Here is a 17797-nt window from a genome sequence, read left to right on the forward strand (position 1 = left end):
ATACTAATATAATTTTAAATTTTATTAAATTCAAAAAGATAAAACGTTAATAACTTATTTTATTATCTTTAATTCGCTAACTTGATATAAAAAAAAACTTAAAAGTAAATTGGGAAATTTTTTAAAATTTCAAACTTATTCATTGATGAGTCTAATTTCATATTGAAAATTTTACCATTATTAGTTTATAGACATTTTCTTAATGATAATTAAATCCTACATTATAAAAGAATATTATTTATTAAGTAAATAAAATTCAATACCAATAAAGTTGTAACATATATGTTGAAATCGCATTAATACGAAGTTTTATCCTATAGGGTAATAAAAAAAAGGTCATTTTTTATGTGATTTGTATTCGAAATAATTAATTTTAATATGTGTATAAATCATTGAACAATCTTTTTATGTGATGTGTATTCGAAATAATTAACTTTAATATGTGTATAGGTCATTGAACAATTATTTTTTTTAAAAAGTATTCAGTTCAGTTAGCTAAATAAAACAATAGGACTATCCCCCCTGTTAGGGCTGATAACCAAAATTTTCTCCGATCAAATATCGAATCCCTAATCGGCCGGAAGTATGACGGTTGAGGTACCAAACACCGTCGGCTATGCTAACGGAGATTTGAAATCCAAAAACACTGATGCTAACGCCGGCTCTAGGAAATCAAAGGCGAACGAGCGGGGCCGTAGGCGGCGGAAGCAGAAGAAAAACAATAAGGTACCGTCTGGTAGAGTAGATAGTGACACAGCCGCTGCCAATGAAGCTAATGGCGGTGTTGGTGATACTGATAAGGAGAATTCCGATCTGCAGAAGGTATTTCCGGATTACTCTGAGGTGTAGTTGATGAGTAATTGTTATATATTTTTATGAATTATTTAAGCATCTGTGATGATCTTTCGATGAATTAGGTTTTAAAAATTCGAAATTACAGCATTAACATGCCCAGTCAGGGTGATGTGTATGTAACCTTACTGTCCATATCCGTACCTTTGTGAACGTAGAGAAACTGTTTTCGAGTGATACTCAGCTCAAGTGAAGCATATAGAAAACAATGTAGCAGTAATAGTAAAATCTAAGAATACAATAGTAGGAGAATTACTAATGATACTACTGATAAGGGAAATGAAACAACAATGGACTACCTACTAACCTTCTATACTATTCCTCAACCTCTCCATATCCTCCTATAAATTGGGAATGATGAGTAAGAATAACTAGAGTAAGTATTTGTTTCAATTTTTCTTGTTCCTAAGTTCAGAATGTATTCAAAGATGCTTACTGAAACTTGATTCATGCAATTCTAGTTTCTCAGTATGAATATTTTCCAGCTGAAGTGTGTTAAACAGTCTTAGTAGGAGCATCCTTAAAGGTTCTCTTTTTACTGATCAAATCAACAACCTACCCAGTGTAATCACAGAAGTGGGTCTGGGGAGGGTGGTGTGTGTGCAGCCTTGCCCCTATCTTGTGGAGGTAGATAGACTGTTTTTGGTAGACCCTCCGCTCAAGTGAAGCATGTACAAAGCAAGAATGAAAGGAAATACAGTAGTAAAGAAGTCATGCTAAAAATAAAGGAGAAGGGAATAGAAGCAACAATAGATAATACGGTAACCGAATGAAAGGAAACAACATATGATATTATTGAATAAGCAATATTTGTACAGGTGGATATCTAATGTGGCAACTTGAGCAGCATACCTTGGTAAGCCTGCTTATCAAGGTTACAACAATGGGTTCCAACTGAGTGCTGTAGATAAAATTTGAAATTGAGTTCTATAGGTTTTACTCCTAAGATCAATTACTCAGCCAATTATTCCTTGGGGACTACTATATAGTTACATATAGTATAACATGGAATTATGATTTATGCAGATGTTCTCACTTGAGTCTTTTGATGATCTCTAAGAATTTTCTCCCAAAAAATGAATACCTTTTCTTCTTTGACATTGTTGATTGAGCTGGGTTTTTTTCCCGGGGTAGTGGATGTTTAAGTTATTTTTATGATTATTCTCATGTTTCAAAATTATATTTTTCTGATTTATCTTGTGTTTCAAAATTATGTGCATGTGGGAGTTTTATCTAGAAGATCCTATTAATTTCTTGATACACATTTTTAGGGTTAATTGTAGCTGTTTGACCTAATTACTACCATGTGTATATAGGCCTAAATATACTTTACTAATGATGTGGTTTTCTTTTTTAAAGATCTGATGACATGGTCTTCTTTTTGATAAAGCTAATGATATGGTTTCTTTTTATCTACTATAGGGTAATTGCTTTGCTTGTGTTCTTTTTTCTTTTGCATGGTATAGTGTGTATAAGCATTGATTATTTATGAATCCTCAAGGTCCAGCTAGTTGTTAAGAAAAAGAATGTTCACCTACTCGTCATTCTGAGGAAAAAGGATGTCTGATGTAGGTCAGTTCCATCATAGTTGTTTTTTTCCAGCTGAAGATGTGCATGAATTTCTATTTTGACATGCCACATCTTTTTCCAGAAACTCTTTGTTATATGTTGGGGTCTGTCCCAGAGTCTTTATTGTTTGATAAAATAGTACTGTTTCTAAAAGATTACCTTAGTTGTAACGTATGTATGAGTTTTTTTTATACATTTATGGTGTTTTATAAAGTGATATGTATTTTCTGAGCTACTGATCTTGAACTTGCTTTGGCCTCATCTTCTGTAGTCCCTGGTGGAGCAAGTTGAAGTGGAATATGTTCCAGAAAAGGCAGAATTAGATGGCGAGTTGGATGAAGAATTCAGGAAGGTTTTTGAAAAATTCAGTTTTACAGCTGCTACTGGTTCTGAGGTAAAAAATAATTCATTTTTGGTATATGATGCTATGTGAACTCTGAGTCATTACCTGATCTTTTTGTTGTGCCTTCAATCTCCTTGTATCTCTCAAGCTGTTGAAATATATTACCGTAGTTCAAGAATTTTCCATTTGCATAACTTTTTATTGGAATATTAGGAGAATGATAAAAAGGTCGAGACTGCCGCCGATGCTGCCTTAAAGAAAAAGGATGATTCAGATTCGGAGGAAGAGCAGGATGCTCAACCAAGGGAGAAGGGTATTTCTAACAAAAAGAAAAAGGTCAATCTCAACTTCTATTTGCTGTTATTGTTAGCTAGTTCGATTGTTCACCTTGAGTAGATTAAGACTGAATTACTTCTCCATTTCAGCTTCAGCGTAGGATGAACATTGGAGAACTGAAACAAATCTGCACGAGACCTGATGTAGTTGAGGTATGGATAGGTGTCAAACATTACATATTATTATATATTTTGATACTTGCGAACTCCGCATATTAGTATATTTATTTACCCTATGCACTTTGTGGAATGCACATTTCTCTGTTCTCAGCTAAGATAAGGTTGTATCTCTGCGAACAACCTAGTTTTGGGGTTTTCTTATCCTTTCACAATCATGCTGGATCCCCAAGTTCCTAAGAGTTCCTTGTCCATGTCCTTTCTAATATCTGCTTTGTCTTTTGTTGTGTTTCTATGCTCTGAATCAATTAACAAATGTGGAGACCATATGAGCTCTAGTATATTATTTCTATGAAAAAGGTCAAAATGCTCTTACATCAAAGGTAATTTATATTATCCTTTTCATAAATTTGTCGTGGGAAGGCCAAACGATTTTTTCTTTCTCCCTTTCTTTCTGTTAGCCTCCTACAACTTATTGAACTCTTCTCTAGAAGAGTTGCAGAATCCCTCCTAAAAATTAACCAGATCTGGGCATGAACCTCATACCAACACCTTTTCCATACATAATCCCAATGAAAGTGTCAGCATAGCATAGATGAGATCCTCTTATGATATAAGTATGTTGTTTAATTTCACCATCATCTACATTATAGTCATCATCTTTTCCTCCTCCTATTACTGGAACCAGCCTTTGCATAATCTGATGCAGATTCTTTTGCACTCTTGGGTAGCTTAACATTGATTTCTCGTGTATTCGGCATCTTACTTGTCTTGTTCAGTCTACTGCCATTGACTTCTTTTGTAAATTACTATTCTAACTGTAGACTATTTTCTTTATTGGTGTTGTATGGCCTTTAGGTGTGGGATGCTACTGCTGCAGACCCTAAGCTATTGGTATATCTAAAATCTTACCGAAATACTGTTCCTGTCCCACGACACTGGAGTCAAAAACGAAAATTTTTGCAGGTCAGTTAACACTGCTTATTTATATATTTAGATTGCAAACATTTTCAAAAGAAAAAAAAGAAAATAGGCCAATGTTAGTACATAGTGCACAATATTTTGTACCTCTTAAAGTTACCAAGTTAAACAAAAATATTTTGTACCTCTTCCACTTCATGTAACAATTAACAAGGATAGAACTGGGTAAATTTTAGAGAGTTTGTTTGGGAAGGGGATGATGGGATAAAGTCAATGAAGTTTGTCTTATATGTATATATGTGGTTCTTGCAGGAGGGTGGCCTTGACATTGGTGGAGCCTCAACATGTAGGTCTTTGACAAATGGGATTCTTCATAATTCTATGTGTGTGTATTTTGTGGGTTGGGGGTTGCAGCGTTCCTCTGTTTATTTGTGTGGGTTGGTCAAAAGACATTTCTTTAGCTCCATTTCCTATAAAAAGTTCTGAAAAGTATAGTTGCATTAAGTCCTTCAAGTTCAAGTAACTTAAATGTTCCTTGCTGCAGAATTCTAATTATTTCAGTTGTCTTTGCATTATTCATGCTTGAAGTGGTTAATCTATTGGTACTATCGGCCATTGTGGTCATCTATCCAATCCACTCACTAATTCTTTGGATATGATATTGTTAATCTTTCTTGTGTTATATTTTATCTCATCAAGCCTTGAATTTGGTTTTCAGGGGAAACGTGGTATCGAGAAACAGCCATTTCAACTGCCTGACTTTATAGCTGCGACCGGAATTGAGAAAATTAGACAAGTATGACGAAATTTGTTTTGTTGTTACTCCTTATATATTTCTTGCTGTGGTGGCCTTGTGAAATAGGGATTTTTTTTTTGTTGTATAAATGGAACTTAAACTAGATGTTGATGGAGCTCAAGCTAGGGAATTCTGATGGCTTATTGCATTTTTTCTGAGCTTTTAAAATACTTGCATTAAGAAATGAAGGCCTTCGTTTCAGCAAGACATCTGGTTACTTTCTTATGTTGACTTATCTTCATATGGACCTAACAACCCAATTCTTTTAATTTGGAAAAAAGATAGGCTCCAATTATGTAGTAAACATATGCCAGAAGTATTTATCTGGAATGAGATATCATGTTTAAATGTCTTTTGTTTGAGAAGGTGCGGTATATGATCTTTTCTGCTAGTATGTTCATGCTTGACCTTATTTTGTAATGTTATTTATTCTTTTTGTGCAGGCTTACATTGAAAAGGAGGACAGTAAGAAGCTTAAACAAAAGCAGCGGGAACGGATGCAGCCAAAAATGGGAAAGATGGATATTGATTATCAGGTTCCCAATTTCCCTTGGTTCCTTGTTGATACTGAACTGCAAAATAGTCCATGCCTTGTCAAGTGCATGGATATTTCTGGTTAAATGTTGGTTGCTATACTGTTCTGCTGAGTCTTTATATCATGTTATGTAGGTTCTCCATGATGCCTTTTTTAAGTACCAGACTAAACCAAAGTTGAGTAGCCATGGGGATCTGTATTACGAAGGAAAAGAGTTCGAGGTACAGAATTTGTCTTTTGACATTGTTGAATGGTCATATGCCTCTTTCATGTCTAGCTTGCATACAACTTTGGTCATTCTCATCCGTCTTGGTATTCATCAATTTCTTGATAATAAAAATGAGAGTTTTTATTGTTGTACACTTACAGATGACAATGTTTAATGGTGTTGGTTGCATTGTCTATACCAGTGTTAGATTTTCTTTTCCACAACTGCATCATCTTTTGATTTCAATATGCAGGTGAAGTTGAGGGAGATGAAACCTGGGAGTTTGTCTCATGAACTGAAAGAGGCTCTTGGTATGCCCGAAGGCGCTCCTCCTCCTTGGCTTATTAATATGCAGGTAAGTTAGCATAAATTTAAGTTCTGTTTTTATTGGATGTGGTCATTTTTGGTCCCCTTAAGTATCTTGTCGTCTTGCTAGATAGTTGGGTTTCGTTGCTAACACTTTTCTCCAACTCACAATTGTCTTTGGCAGAGATATGGTCCTCCTCCCTCATATCCTCAATTGAAGATTCCCGGTCTCAATGCTCCTATTCCACTAGGAGCCAAGTTTGGCTATCAGCCTGGAGGTTGGGGTAAACCACCTGTTGATGAAGTAAGATTCTGAAACCTTTTACATTCTTCTCATCACATTGTGAAGATGGTTTTTTGTTGTAATTACTTATTATTCTCAACATTTCTCCCTATTTTGTTTGAAATAGTATGGGCGCCCTTTATATGGAGATGTCTTTGGTGTGGTGCAACAAGACCATCCTAATTATGAGGTATGCGCACTTGTATTTTGTATTTGTTGGAGTTGTTTCCTTCTTTATGTATGTTCTTGGAGTAACATTTTGCTTTAAGGTAGTTCCAGGCCAACTGAAATAACAAGAATTTCCTATGAAAACATGTATGTTTGGAAAAACACACCAATTTGAAGTTTGTGAAACTTACTGGAGGTGTTGATAACCATGAAAAATATCTAAGCATCTAAGAAGCATCTCATTAATGATTGCTTGATATTCTTTTTAAACAAAAAGTTCAAGCATGTGGCCCTTGTTATTATTATAGCCAGTCTTCTTAGATCCTATTTTTGATTGACAGTCTCTACTTACGTTTGTCATGCCATTTATGTTCATGCTTAGGATGAACCCGTTGATAAGACTAAGCATTGGGGTGACTTGGAGGAAGAGGAAGAAGAGGAGGAAGAGGAAGTGGAAGAAGAGATGGAGGAAGATGAGCTGGAAGATGGTATTCAGTCTGTGGACAGTCTTTCAAGGTATAACTTGATCCAAACTTTTAACACCATACAATATCTGTATAAAACTTTTACTAGCTCAAACTGCCCCAGTTCCCCTAATTTTCGGTTCTCCTTTCTGAACCAAACATGTACTGTGGAAGCAATACTTTAATTTCAACTACATTTGAGGTATCATTTCTCAATGTGTTTGTTCGTCTGTATAGTACTCCAACTGGAGTTGAGACTCCTGATGTTATTGACCTTCGGAAGCAGCAGAGGAAGGAGCCTGAGAAGCCTCTCTACCAAGTAATAGCACTATATGTGGCCTGCTGTTTTTTGCATTCCAATAGACAAATATATTTTCTCATTGTCAAAAATCTCACTACCACCTATTTGTCTTTTAAGGTGCTTGAAGAGAGAGAAGAAAAGATAGCTCCAGGAACTCTTCTTGGAACAACTCATACGTGAGTACATGTTTATACTTGTGCAGAAGTTGTATCATGCACCTCTCTTTTTTCTCTACACCGACTCATTTTACTTTGGCTGTACAGGTATGTGATTAACACTGGCACTCAAGACAAGACTGCTGCCAAAAGGGTAATGAAATCTCTTGTTCTCTCCTTGTTTGCTGCATTGACATGCTACTTCATGTGATCATTGACTTTATGAGCTGTTGAATGCAGAAAGCAATGACACATTGTGATTGTTCTGTTGTTATCCTTCATGTGAAATTCGTCAAAAGAGTGAATTGTTTTCATCCTATTTATGGGGTTGTTGAAACCCCCAGTTATGAAGTTATACTATTGTAGTTTTCATGTGTTCATAGGATGGATTATTCTCTTCCTATTGATTAGCTGAATGTAAATGCATTAAATTGAAGACCATGATATGCCACATCAAGATATCATCTTTTCTCTGTGCCCAATTCTGTTATTGACACTTCAATTAGAATTTTGTGGTAATTGGTTGATTTTTACCACTGCAGGTCGATCTGCTTAAAGGTCAGAAATCAGATAGAGTTGATGTTACTTTGGCACCCGAAGAATTGGAACTGATGGACAATGTCCTGCCAGCCAAGTGAGTAGCAACCATCACTAGCAACACTCTTTTGATTCAGAGGATTTCATATTAATTCCCCCCCCCCCCCCCCCCTTTTTTTTTTCTGAAAACGTTTTGTTCGGTTTTAGATATGAGGAAGCTAGAGAGGAAGAGAAGTTGCGTTCTCAGAGAGAAGATTTCAGTGACATGGTAGCCGAGGTGTGTTAACTATTTCATCTTGTATCTCTATCGTGTTTCTTGTCGTAGTAAATCTCAATGTTCACTAGTTCTGACATTGATGAAACTGCTGCAGAATGAGAGGAAGAAGAAACGCAAATTACAGGAAAAAGATGGTAAGTCGAAGAAGAAAGATTTCAAGTTTTGAGGCGAATTTAGTGTTTCCATCTTGCAAAGTTTATCAAAACACATAAAACGAAACATAAACTATATCTTATTATCAACCTTTTATATATATAAATTATGTCACAACATTTTTCATTTTTGTTTTCACCAAGTTTACTAAAGACAATTACATATGTTATGAATACATTTAAACGATTTGCCACTATCATCATCACAATGAATTGGTTGAAGTTTACAGCTAAAATCATTCATGCAGAAGTATCTGCGGTCGCAGATACAATAACGCTTATAACATAATGGTTCAACCTTATGTACGTCACGACATATAATGTCACACTCACTGTCCTTGTCACAATGCACGAACACAACATCTCTTGGTTCCACTTCATGTAGTAATATACCTGTTATATCAAATTTCATATAGTTAGATTACATATTATTTATACAAATATAATATCTCTTTTACTTTGAGTTCAGTTATGTTATTTATGTCGTCCAACTTTGAGCATGTAAATATACACATATCCTTTTTGTGACATAATACAGACAGGATGATGCGTAGAATGTGAATTTTTCGTGCTAGTGTCTACTTGTGCATGATTAAATTAAAGGGGACGTTTATATATTATGCCTGAACAAAAAGAAAGACTTAAAAATATAAATTATGGTTGTGTTCGGTACAGAGGAAAATAAGTATGATTCTTATTTATTAAATAAGCTTTGTTTGGTATGGTTATTAGTGGTGGCGATATGAATTTGGTGAAAGGTGTGTAAATTTTCTTTTCTATTTATTGGTGTTAATAAGGGTGTGAAAAAAGTGTATATATATATATACTCATAATAACTACTGTAATTAATTTGAGGAGCTTGTTTTTTCTATTCAAAAAATTGACCAAACAAACATGAGAATCGAGCATTTGAAAAATATTTTCCTCCATATTGAACACATTCTAAGACCAACAAATAGTATACTCGTATTAACACATTTAATTAAAGGCATCCAAGTTTAAAATTATGAAAAAGTAATAAAGGTGAATTAATGCTCACTAAAAGTTGAGAAAACCTCTCTATCAATATTTTCTTATCCACAAATTTAAAACCTCTAATCAAAAAAAAAAAAAAAAAAATCTCCACATCTCACTACAAGAATCGTAGGCAATTAATAATTTTGTAAAAAGAAGAAAGAGTAATTACTTGAAAAAACCAACAAAAGGAGAAGAGAAGCAATAGTGTTTGGAGACATATTGTGTTGCTGCTTGCTGGTTAATTATTAGTACTACTATTATATATAGTGCAACACTTTATTATATAATATATAATATATAATATATTGTGTAATTAAAAATTAAGAAAATAGTAAGTTATAATCCAAAAGGTTTAATTAAGTTAAACATTCCGTAATGTAAACTCTAAAGAACAAAATGCATGGTTTGTGTTTGTTACGAAGGAAAACAGATTTTTCTCCTAGAAAATAATTTTCTACACTATCACATTTTTTATTTATATTGAAATGAATTTTTGAACATAAATTTATATGATTTAATTTTAGATTTAGAAGTTTCAGTTTTTTCTTATAAAAAACTCACGTCCAGCTAAATATTTTTACGTAAATTAAAACGAAAAATATACTTCAAAAACATAAATTTGTTCCTACTGTATTTCACAAAAAAATAGTCACACTTTCTCTTAAATGGAACATTTTGTTCGTGTAATGATAACTATAATATTGCTTAATTGCTTCACTGAACCGACATTAGTTTTTCTGTACATTATCCACGTACTTGGTGTTTGTGTCTATTGTGATATGTACGTCCTCAAAAAAATTATTACTTTCAAATCGAATAAACCGTGATAAACAAACCAAATCGATGGTTATTTTTTCGTTTGGTTTGATCTGGTTTTAGAAATTTAAGAAACCGGCTAGATAGGTGTGGTTTTGATTTTAATCAATAACCGAACCACAAACATCCCTACCAAGTATCAATAAGGAATAAAATATTAATTGCATTATTAAATATTTGTCAAATAAAAAAAATATGTATTATTTGGAATGGATTAAAAATAAAAGTATATCATACAAACTTTATTTGCACATCATATACAAGTATACAACAATCTTTTCATCTCAGTAAATCATTGACTCTGATTATTAAGTTAATCCAATTCAATAATACTTTTAACATAATATGATATCATAGATTATCATAGATTGTTATTGAGTAGAGAGCATGCTATGATGGAGATTTGTCTTTTTGCTTTAATGAATTGCTTGATTTTCATAGTTTTAATCAGCTCAATGTATGCATGTTAGAATGTTAATTTATCGGATCCTTCAAAAATGTCGCCACAACTGTGTCAGATCCTAAAATGTGCATATCTTTTGGAGGATACGACATATACTGGGCGATATTTTTTAAGAGTCCGAGCAAACATAGACATTTATCAAGAAAGTGTATATAAACTTCAATATTATTGAATATCATTGTTTTGGTACTAATATGATAGAAGTGCTATGATTTGTCATACTTGAGCTCAAATACAACACACACACTAATTGAATGTATATACAATTATACATTGTAGCTGCACGTTATGTGCTGACTTTTTATTATGGACGATTACCTGTAGTTATCTTTTATGTTACACGATCAATATATAGTTGTAAAATGTGTATTCGTTTTTGTTGAACTAGGAAAAAAATAATCAGTCTCTGCTGCTATAGCCATGCTACAAAATCAGTCACTAAGGTGTGATATATATTGTATGTATGAACAGTGGTAGGGTAAATTAAAGCTACAGTTTAGCTCAATTTCTCCCCTCAGTCTAATACAAATAACGGTGTTTCGTCTAGCAATTCTCTCCTGGGATAAGCATGAACATTGTAGCTTATGAAGCATGTACAAGGCGCGCGCTTGCCAGGGATAGCATCAACGTGCTGATTGCTCGATTGCAGCCTATATAGTGACTTTCTTTGTTTCCTTTTTTTTCGTTTGGGAAAAAAAATGGGCACCACCTACTATACATCTAATGATGAAGGTCTGTCTCGATCACTTCAGCCAATTCTTTCGTTAACTTCTCTGCTCTCTCATCTTGTCCACCTGCAAAAGTATAGACTCTGAATGCAAATTGGAATGCCTTCCAAAGCTGTGTGGCTGATTCTTTTTTGGTCCCTTCATTTGTTGGTCCCGCTCCTTCTTTTCCCCCCGCCATTGCTTCTCTCTTTTCCTGATTCGACATTGCAACATTATTTCAAAAATATGGTTAACCAGATGTAGAGAGTGTTGATCTGAATGATGCACTATGCATTCCATATTTACTTATTTATACGAGTTTAGAGATGTTCGTGAAGATTCTCAAACTTTATCGGCTAAGCATGCTTAACTTTGGAATTGTGATGGGATGATCTAGTGCATTAGTGCTAGTATGATCACATCGTGACAAATCTACTCTATCTAAATACATACATTGAGGTATACTTGAGATGCATGTCAAATTCGTATCTTTGTATCAGTTATTCAACAAGAGTTAGTATTTGTGTGAATTTGATTGTATTTACCTTCAATGCAAGTTCCATACAGTTTGAGGAAACATCCACCATCAATTCTTTGATGCGTACAAGGGCGCCGAAATCAAACTGAATTTTATGTGTTTTTAGTTTCTTGGATTCTTCATCTTTAGTCCTTTCTAGAGTGTCCACATCTCCTTTTATCTATATGAGAGAACTATTTGTTAGAACTGCTACCACAAAAAATTCAAGTCGTTGTGGGAAGTTTTGAGGTCCAGGGACTTAGTTTTTACCTTGTTGAAGTACCTCTCAGCTCTGGCAAGATGTTGGCCAACAGGTGAGGCTGGTTGCCAATTCTGTAAAGTTGAGACTATTGAATCTAATTTGGAATAGAGAGTTGCTGCCGTCCTCAACGCTTCCAACTTCTTACAAGGAAAATCCTCAAATCTTGCTAGGACCTGTACACCAAGAAAAATATTTAAGCCAACATCCTGAAATGGTTAATTATGACAAAAGATAAGATATATAGAACGAACCTGAGATTCATCTGTTAGTTTCTCAAGGTGGGATTCGACATAATTGTGGAATGTAATGAGCTCAGACATATCTGATGTATTGAAAGAAGCAATGGCCTTCTTCATCTCCTTGATTAGTTTTGCATGATTTTTGACATCCTCTTCAATTTGTTGGAAATATGCTGACCTGTGAGATATAATTCATAAATATAAAATATAAACATCATAGAATAAGTTGCCTCCTACCAAAATAATTACTTTTTCGTTTCAATTTGTTTGTCTTACTTCCCTTTTCAGTAGCAACTCTCTGATTCTTATCTTTTCACACGGCATGTTTAAGACCACAAGATTAAAGATCATTTCAGTAGTCTTCTGTCAAGTCATAACAAGTCAAACGAATTGAAACGGAGGAAGCATTTGAGATTTCAGAAAGATCACCTCTTTGTCATCTCAGCCAATGCATCAGCCATTCCTGGTTTACCTCCTTTGGAGGCATTAAAGTTTCCCTTGCCTCCCTTTTGCTTACCATTTAAACTAGATCCTTCAACTTTCCCCTTAAGAGATCGATAAAGATTTCCCATTTGGGATGATCTTTTCAGTTTAGTGGCTGCTTTCCTCAGTCGTGGATTTTTGGCACCTGCGAAAGTTGGTGGTGGTGGTGGAGGTGCCCCTCCCTTTTTCGTTTGCATGGGTGGAGGTGGTGCTGATCTTGGCGATGGTGGATTTGCAGCTCTCTTTCCCATTGGCATTGGTGGAGGTGCAGCTACCTTTCCCATTGGCGTCGGCGGAGGGGGTGGTGGAGTTGCTCTATTTGATTCCTTTGGTGGAAGTGGATGTGGGGTTACCATACCCTTTAGTCCTTTGTGAGGTGAACATGGAGGTGGAGGCGGAGGCGGAGGTGAATGTACATTTTCTGATTTCCTGGGAGGTGGCGGCGGAGGACAAGGCACTGCTCTATTTTTTGATGTAATTGGAGGTGGTGGAGGTGGAGGTGGAGATGTTACTGTGTTTCCTGATGTAATACAGGCTGGTGGTGATGCTGGTTCTGGCTCGTTGTTCTCACACGAGGAATCTGGTTGAGGTGATGTTGGTACTTGCGATTCTATGATTTTCGGTGATAAAATGTTTGGAGAAGGTGGTACTGATGATTGTTCTGTTACATTTGATTGCAACCTAGAAACTGAAGATGGAGGTAAGAGCACATCAAATGTAACGCGAGCTGGGACGGCTTGACCATTTGATGCACCGGTCCAGAATATGCCACCATTTTCCGATGCTTTCTCAAGGCTGTTCAGTAGAATCTCTGGTAAGTCCATCAATTCACAATCTTGATTTGCTTCTGTATTTGATCCTTTTTCATCGACATCGCTTCCTAGCTGAACTGAATAGCCTGAATCTTGATTTGCATTGGGGATCATGTGGAACGAGAGACGTCTTACCTCAATCGGGTTCTGGTTTCCAACAGGTTGAACCTTGAGTGATAGGAGAAGAGGGGAAGTGATAGAAGCCTTTCCATTCTTCTTTGAGGAATTGGTTATTATCTCAGGGAGGACTGAAGTTGGAGAGCTCGAAAGGGAGGAATTGTTGCTCGAGTAGATCTCCGAAAAGTTCTTCTCAAATGCATCAGGTGAAGTACTTGTTTCTATCCTCTGATCATCCTCATCCTCAGTCTCGTCCTCATGTTCATGTTCATGCTCATGCTCGACCTCTTCCTCATCCTCATCCTCATCCTCCTCATCCTCATCCATCATCTCTGGCATCCTTTCACTAGCTAACTTGATAATGTCGTCGAGCAATGCCAACACTACATAGGTAATGTAAGAAAATCATTATAACTGCATATCAAAGCGAAAAATACAACATACTAGTGTAATCTCACAACTGGTGTTTTGGGAGGGAAGAATGTACACAGAAAACATGACAAAGTATTCTGAAAAAGGAACAATAAGTACACCAAAAAAGTGCAATTATCAAAGTAGAAGAAACAATATATAGTAACAGAAATCGACAGACAAGAAACTACAGAGAGATGATCATACCATATTCGAAATCATTTAGTTTACTGTTTGAATTCTCTTTGCATGTAATCATCCACTCATCATTTCCTGTCCACATTTCCCCAATTGATTTCAATATATCACAAAAGCATCTCACTTTCTGAAGAAAAAAAAAAGAAGGGAAACTTTGGTGAGCTCAATAAGTTGTGATTTTGCTTATAAACAGCAGTACTGCATATATATACTAAAAGTGCTCAACTTAGGGAGTAAATTACCTCATGTATTGATGTCCCATCTATTTTTGACAACGAAAAATTCGGATTGATCGAAGGGAACAGTTTATGTAGATCTCTCAGAGTTGATATCAGCAGCTATTGGAAAAACATGGCCATGACAGAAAAAAGTTGGTTAAAGGGACACTTCTTGTTGTTCTCTTCTGAAAATGCCATTCATATTTAACTGAGTAAAGTGACAGTATGTTGCTCGGACTCTTCAAGAATGTTGACAGGTGCGTGTCGGATCCTCTAAAAGTAGTGCTTTATAGAGGTTCCAATATAAGTGGCGAAACATGGAACCTCATGTATTCAAGATTAAAGTATAGACAAAATACATACATAGACACCTTATTTTGGCTTCAATTGGATACTAAATACTCCAACTTTGAGAATGCACATCATCTAGACACATCAGTTAATGTGACACATAAATTTTGGAGGTGTCTAGATGATTATTTTGTAAGTACGACTGTTCAACTGACACCGAGGAGACTAGTTGAAGTTGTTTATATGTGCATCCTCAAAGGTGAAGTCTTCACTTGCCAGTACTTGAGGCCAAATTCAGATATCATTGTGCCTTTAATATATATGTATACATGGTGATTTTTGACCTATGTACACAATATAATTTCTCGATGAAGGATGTTCACTGACCAACCCTTCAACTCTACGTAGCTGAGGTTGTTGTCCGTGCAACAGTAACTTTGGAGAGTCCGAGCAACATAACTAAGTGATTTAACAAGTGTTGACGACAAACTAACAGAAGAAGTCCTATATGTACCTCATTTGCAGATTCCGAGCCATCACAAGGAGAAAGATCAAGTAAGTGTCTCAACGTGATGATCTTGTTCCTTATACCCGTCATTATTCTGAAGTTGCTAGCCACCCCACATGAATTTTGAAAAGTTGCACTTCTTGTAATTGTCTTCACCCCATTTGAACTATACATTCTGGGACTTTTTGGTGCTTTCGCCACATTTGAACCCTGCAATCTGGGACTTTTTGGTGCTTTCACTCCATACGCATTGCGCGATTTGGAACCTTTGTTTGCTTTTGATCTTCTTGGTACCAACATGGAAGGTAATTTCTTTATTACTCTAGTATGTAATCTCCTAGTTTTACGTGTGTCTTCTTCCTGTAAAAATAAATGTTTTTACTAATGGTATTTATATATAACAGGGGATATGTCAAAAATTCAACATGGACGAGTTAAAAAGGGAAGTTCAGTGCACAAAACTCCTGTTACACGCCAAGGAAGAGAGAGCGTGACCACATTGGATCTATAGTACGTATCGTTCATCAATTTATATGTTAAGGGATGCTTCGTACACAAACCTCTCACTATGCGCGAGGAAGAGTCTTAACCACGTTGGGTTTATTGTACGTATCATTCAATCAATTTATATGTTAAGGGATGCTTCGTACACAAACCTCTCACTATGTGCGAGGAAGAGTCTTAACCACGTTGGGTTTATTGTACGTATCATTCATCAATTTTACATGTTAAGGACAACTTGGTGCACGAAGCTTCTATTATACACGAGAAAATACCTTAGACCACATTGGGTCTATTGTATCCAGGTTCTACATTTCTGTAAGAAACTTTTTTTTTTTTCCATCATGTGACCTCTTCATTACATGGCAACAACTCTTCCCGTTGCGCCCAATAAAATGAAAAAGAAAAAATTAAAACATTTATGTTTGCATTTTGCATGCATGAACAATATTTTGGCATAATGAAAAAAAATGCAATATTATGTTTTTCTTCTTCATATAATTAAATAAAGATTCTCAATTTTTTATTAACATTACAAATTATATGAAAAAAAAAATTACCTTTAACAAAGAAGGTTTCCTGCGGAAAATGAAAGGAACAACACCACAGAATACCCCGCTCGCCATTTTCAACGAGTAATAACAAGATAATTTATTTTATTTTTTTTTTCGGAAAAAGGCTTTTCGAAGAAAAATTAGGAAGAAGAATTAAATTTAATTTTTTTTCAAATTCCTATGACCAAAATTTATGTTTTGGTAATAGAAATTTTAATTAAAGATGTTTGGGAAATTGTTGAAAAAAAAAAAAGAAAAGAGATTTTTGCCTTTAGGCTTTGAGGGAAAATTAGCTATTCCAAAATCATCGTCATGAGGACAAAAAATGCCTTTGTTTCTTTCTCTCCTTCGTTTCCAAAAGAGAGAGAAAAGAAAAGAAAACAAAAAAGGTTCATTAATTATGTGGAAAAAAAAATTATTGGTTTTTTTTTTTGAGGAAAAAATAACCATTAATTTTGTCCTGGGGTTAAATAATTTTTATGTAGTTATTTTTTTAAAAAGATAAATGGATATTTAATGATTTTTAAAAATTATTATTATTATAAGGTTTGTGTTAGATGGATTTTTTGCATGGATGGAATTACTATAGTTAGAGTCGGATTTAAGGTTTTGAATTTGGTGAGTTTAATCTTAATATTAAATATTAGGGGTTGTTTGTGGTTAAAAAGTTATGTATTATAGGAGAAACATGTTTAACGGTAACATCTTAGTTGTTACACATAAAATTCAACACATCAAGTTTATACAACTTTGATAATTTGACTATCAATTTAAAATCTCGTATAATTAAAGATTTGTATATTATAATTTGAATAGAAGATGAAATAAGTAATACATCAAAAAATAATGCATAAATAAGTAAGCACCTTGCATAAATCTAATTAACCAATAACTAAACCACAAAGAAAGGGTATTCACTAATCAAGATATAATATGAATTTAGTGGTAAATTAAAAAATTATAAATTTCAAAATTCTGACTTTGTTATTAATCAGTATTACCAACTATTTTTTTCAACATGTATATGATACGAAATGTTAAAGCTACATCAGATCTATCGATTATAATTATTTTCTATTAATAATATTTCATTATCCAAGTTCCTTTAGAGTTGGTTTGAATGTTATATCGTATTACATGTTCTCAATGACAACATTTTGCTATAACAATCATAACCCAACAAATACAGTGTTATAGAATAAATTGATTAAATGACTATTTTGCCCTTGGTAGAATCCTATCCTTGAAGGCCTCCAAAGTCAATCCTTTCTCCAAATAAACAATATTTGAGGGGTCAAATGGTCCTTTTATTCTGTCTATGCATTTGATCACTGCCCTTGCTGGAAGTACACTTTTTGATGGAT

The 17797-nt window shown here is 34.7% G+C and overlaps 2 protein-coding genes and 1 long non-coding RNA gene across 3 annotated transcripts; 1 reads left to right on the top strand and 2 right to left on the bottom strand.

Annotated features, from left to right (window-relative positions):
• Nucleotides 1-443: 443 nt before the first annotated feature.
• LOC101261586 (uncharacterized) lies at nucleotides 444-8715 on the top strand. Its single transcript, XM_004234077.5, has 18 exons — nucleotides 444-822; nucleotides 2693-2815; nucleotides 2978-3100; nucleotides 3190-3252; nucleotides 4075-4182; nucleotides 4856-4933; nucleotides 5377-5469; nucleotides 5603-5689; nucleotides 5930-6031; nucleotides 6167-6286; nucleotides 6393-6455; nucleotides 6816-6949; nucleotides 7135-7216; nucleotides 7316-7374; nucleotides 7462-7507; nucleotides 7896-7987; nucleotides 8098-8167; nucleotides 8262-8715. Exons 1-18 carry the CDS (start codon nucleotides 586-588, stop codon nucleotides 8331-8333), a joined length of 1752 nt encoding a protein of 583 aa, XP_004234125.1. The 5' UTR covers nucleotides 444-585; the 3' UTR covers nucleotides 8334-8715.
• Nucleotides 8384-9633, bottom strand: LOC138347784 (uncharacterized). Its single transcript, XR_011220319.1, has 2 exons — nucleotides 9506-9633; nucleotides 8384-8712 (listed from the first exon to the last, which is right to left on the bottom strand). It is a non-coding gene; the product is annotated as an uncharacterized lncRNA (long non-coding RNA).
• Nucleotides 9634-11036: 1403 nt separating this feature from the next.
• LOC101261888 (uncharacterized protein At4g04980-like) lies at nucleotides 11037-16782 on the bottom strand. The gene is made up of 9 exons (XM_019212761.3): nucleotides 16440-16782; nucleotides 15385-15738; nucleotides 14604-14699; nucleotides 14371-14488; nucleotides 12770-14135; nucleotides 12353-12518; nucleotides 12110-12274; nucleotides 11868-12020; nucleotides 11037-11536 (listed from the first exon to the last, which is right to left on the bottom strand). The coding sequence occupies exons 1-9, from the start codon at nucleotides 16503-16505 to the stop codon at nucleotides 11336-11338; spliced, it is 2685 nt and encodes an 894-aa protein (XP_019068306.1). The 5' UTR covers nucleotides 16506-16782; the 3' UTR covers nucleotides 11037-11335.
• Nucleotides 16783-17797: the final 1015 nt, after the last annotated feature.

Source organism: Solanum lycopersicum, chromosome 3 (genome assembly GCF_036512215.1).
Source record: "Solanum lycopersicum chromosome 3, SLM_r2.1".
Classification (NCBI taxonomy): Eukaryota; Viridiplantae; Streptophyta; class Magnoliopsida; order Solanales; family Solanaceae; genus Solanum; species Solanum lycopersicum.

Excerpts from the sequence above, each read along its gene's own strand:
- LOC101261586 (XM_004234077.5), top strand. The coding sequence starts at position 586 with ATGACGGTTGAGGTACCAAACACCGTCGGCTATGCTAACGGAGATTTG. Across the intron at positions 4,183-4,855 it reads AAAAACGAAAATTTTTGCAG|GGGAAACGTGGTATCGAGAA; the intron begins GTCAGTTAACAC and ends TTTGGTTTTCAG. Across the intron at positions 7,508-7,895 it reads ACAAGACTGCTGCCAAAAGG|GTCGATCTGCTTAAAGGTCA; the intron begins GTAATGAAATCT and ends TTACCACTGCAG.
- LOC101261888 (XM_019212761.3), bottom strand. The coding sequence starts at position 16,505 with ATGGCGAGCGGGGTATTCTGTGGTGTTGTTCCTTTCATTTTCCGCAGG. Across the intron at positions 15,739-16,439 it reads GGAAACCTTCTTTGTTAAAG|GAAGAAGACACACGTAAAAC; the intron begins GTAATTTTTTTT and ends TTATTTTTACAG. Across the intron at positions 12,275-12,352 it reads AACTAACAGATGAATCTCAG|GTCCTAGCAAGATTTGAGGA; the intron begins GTTCGTTCTATA and ends CTTGGTGTACAG.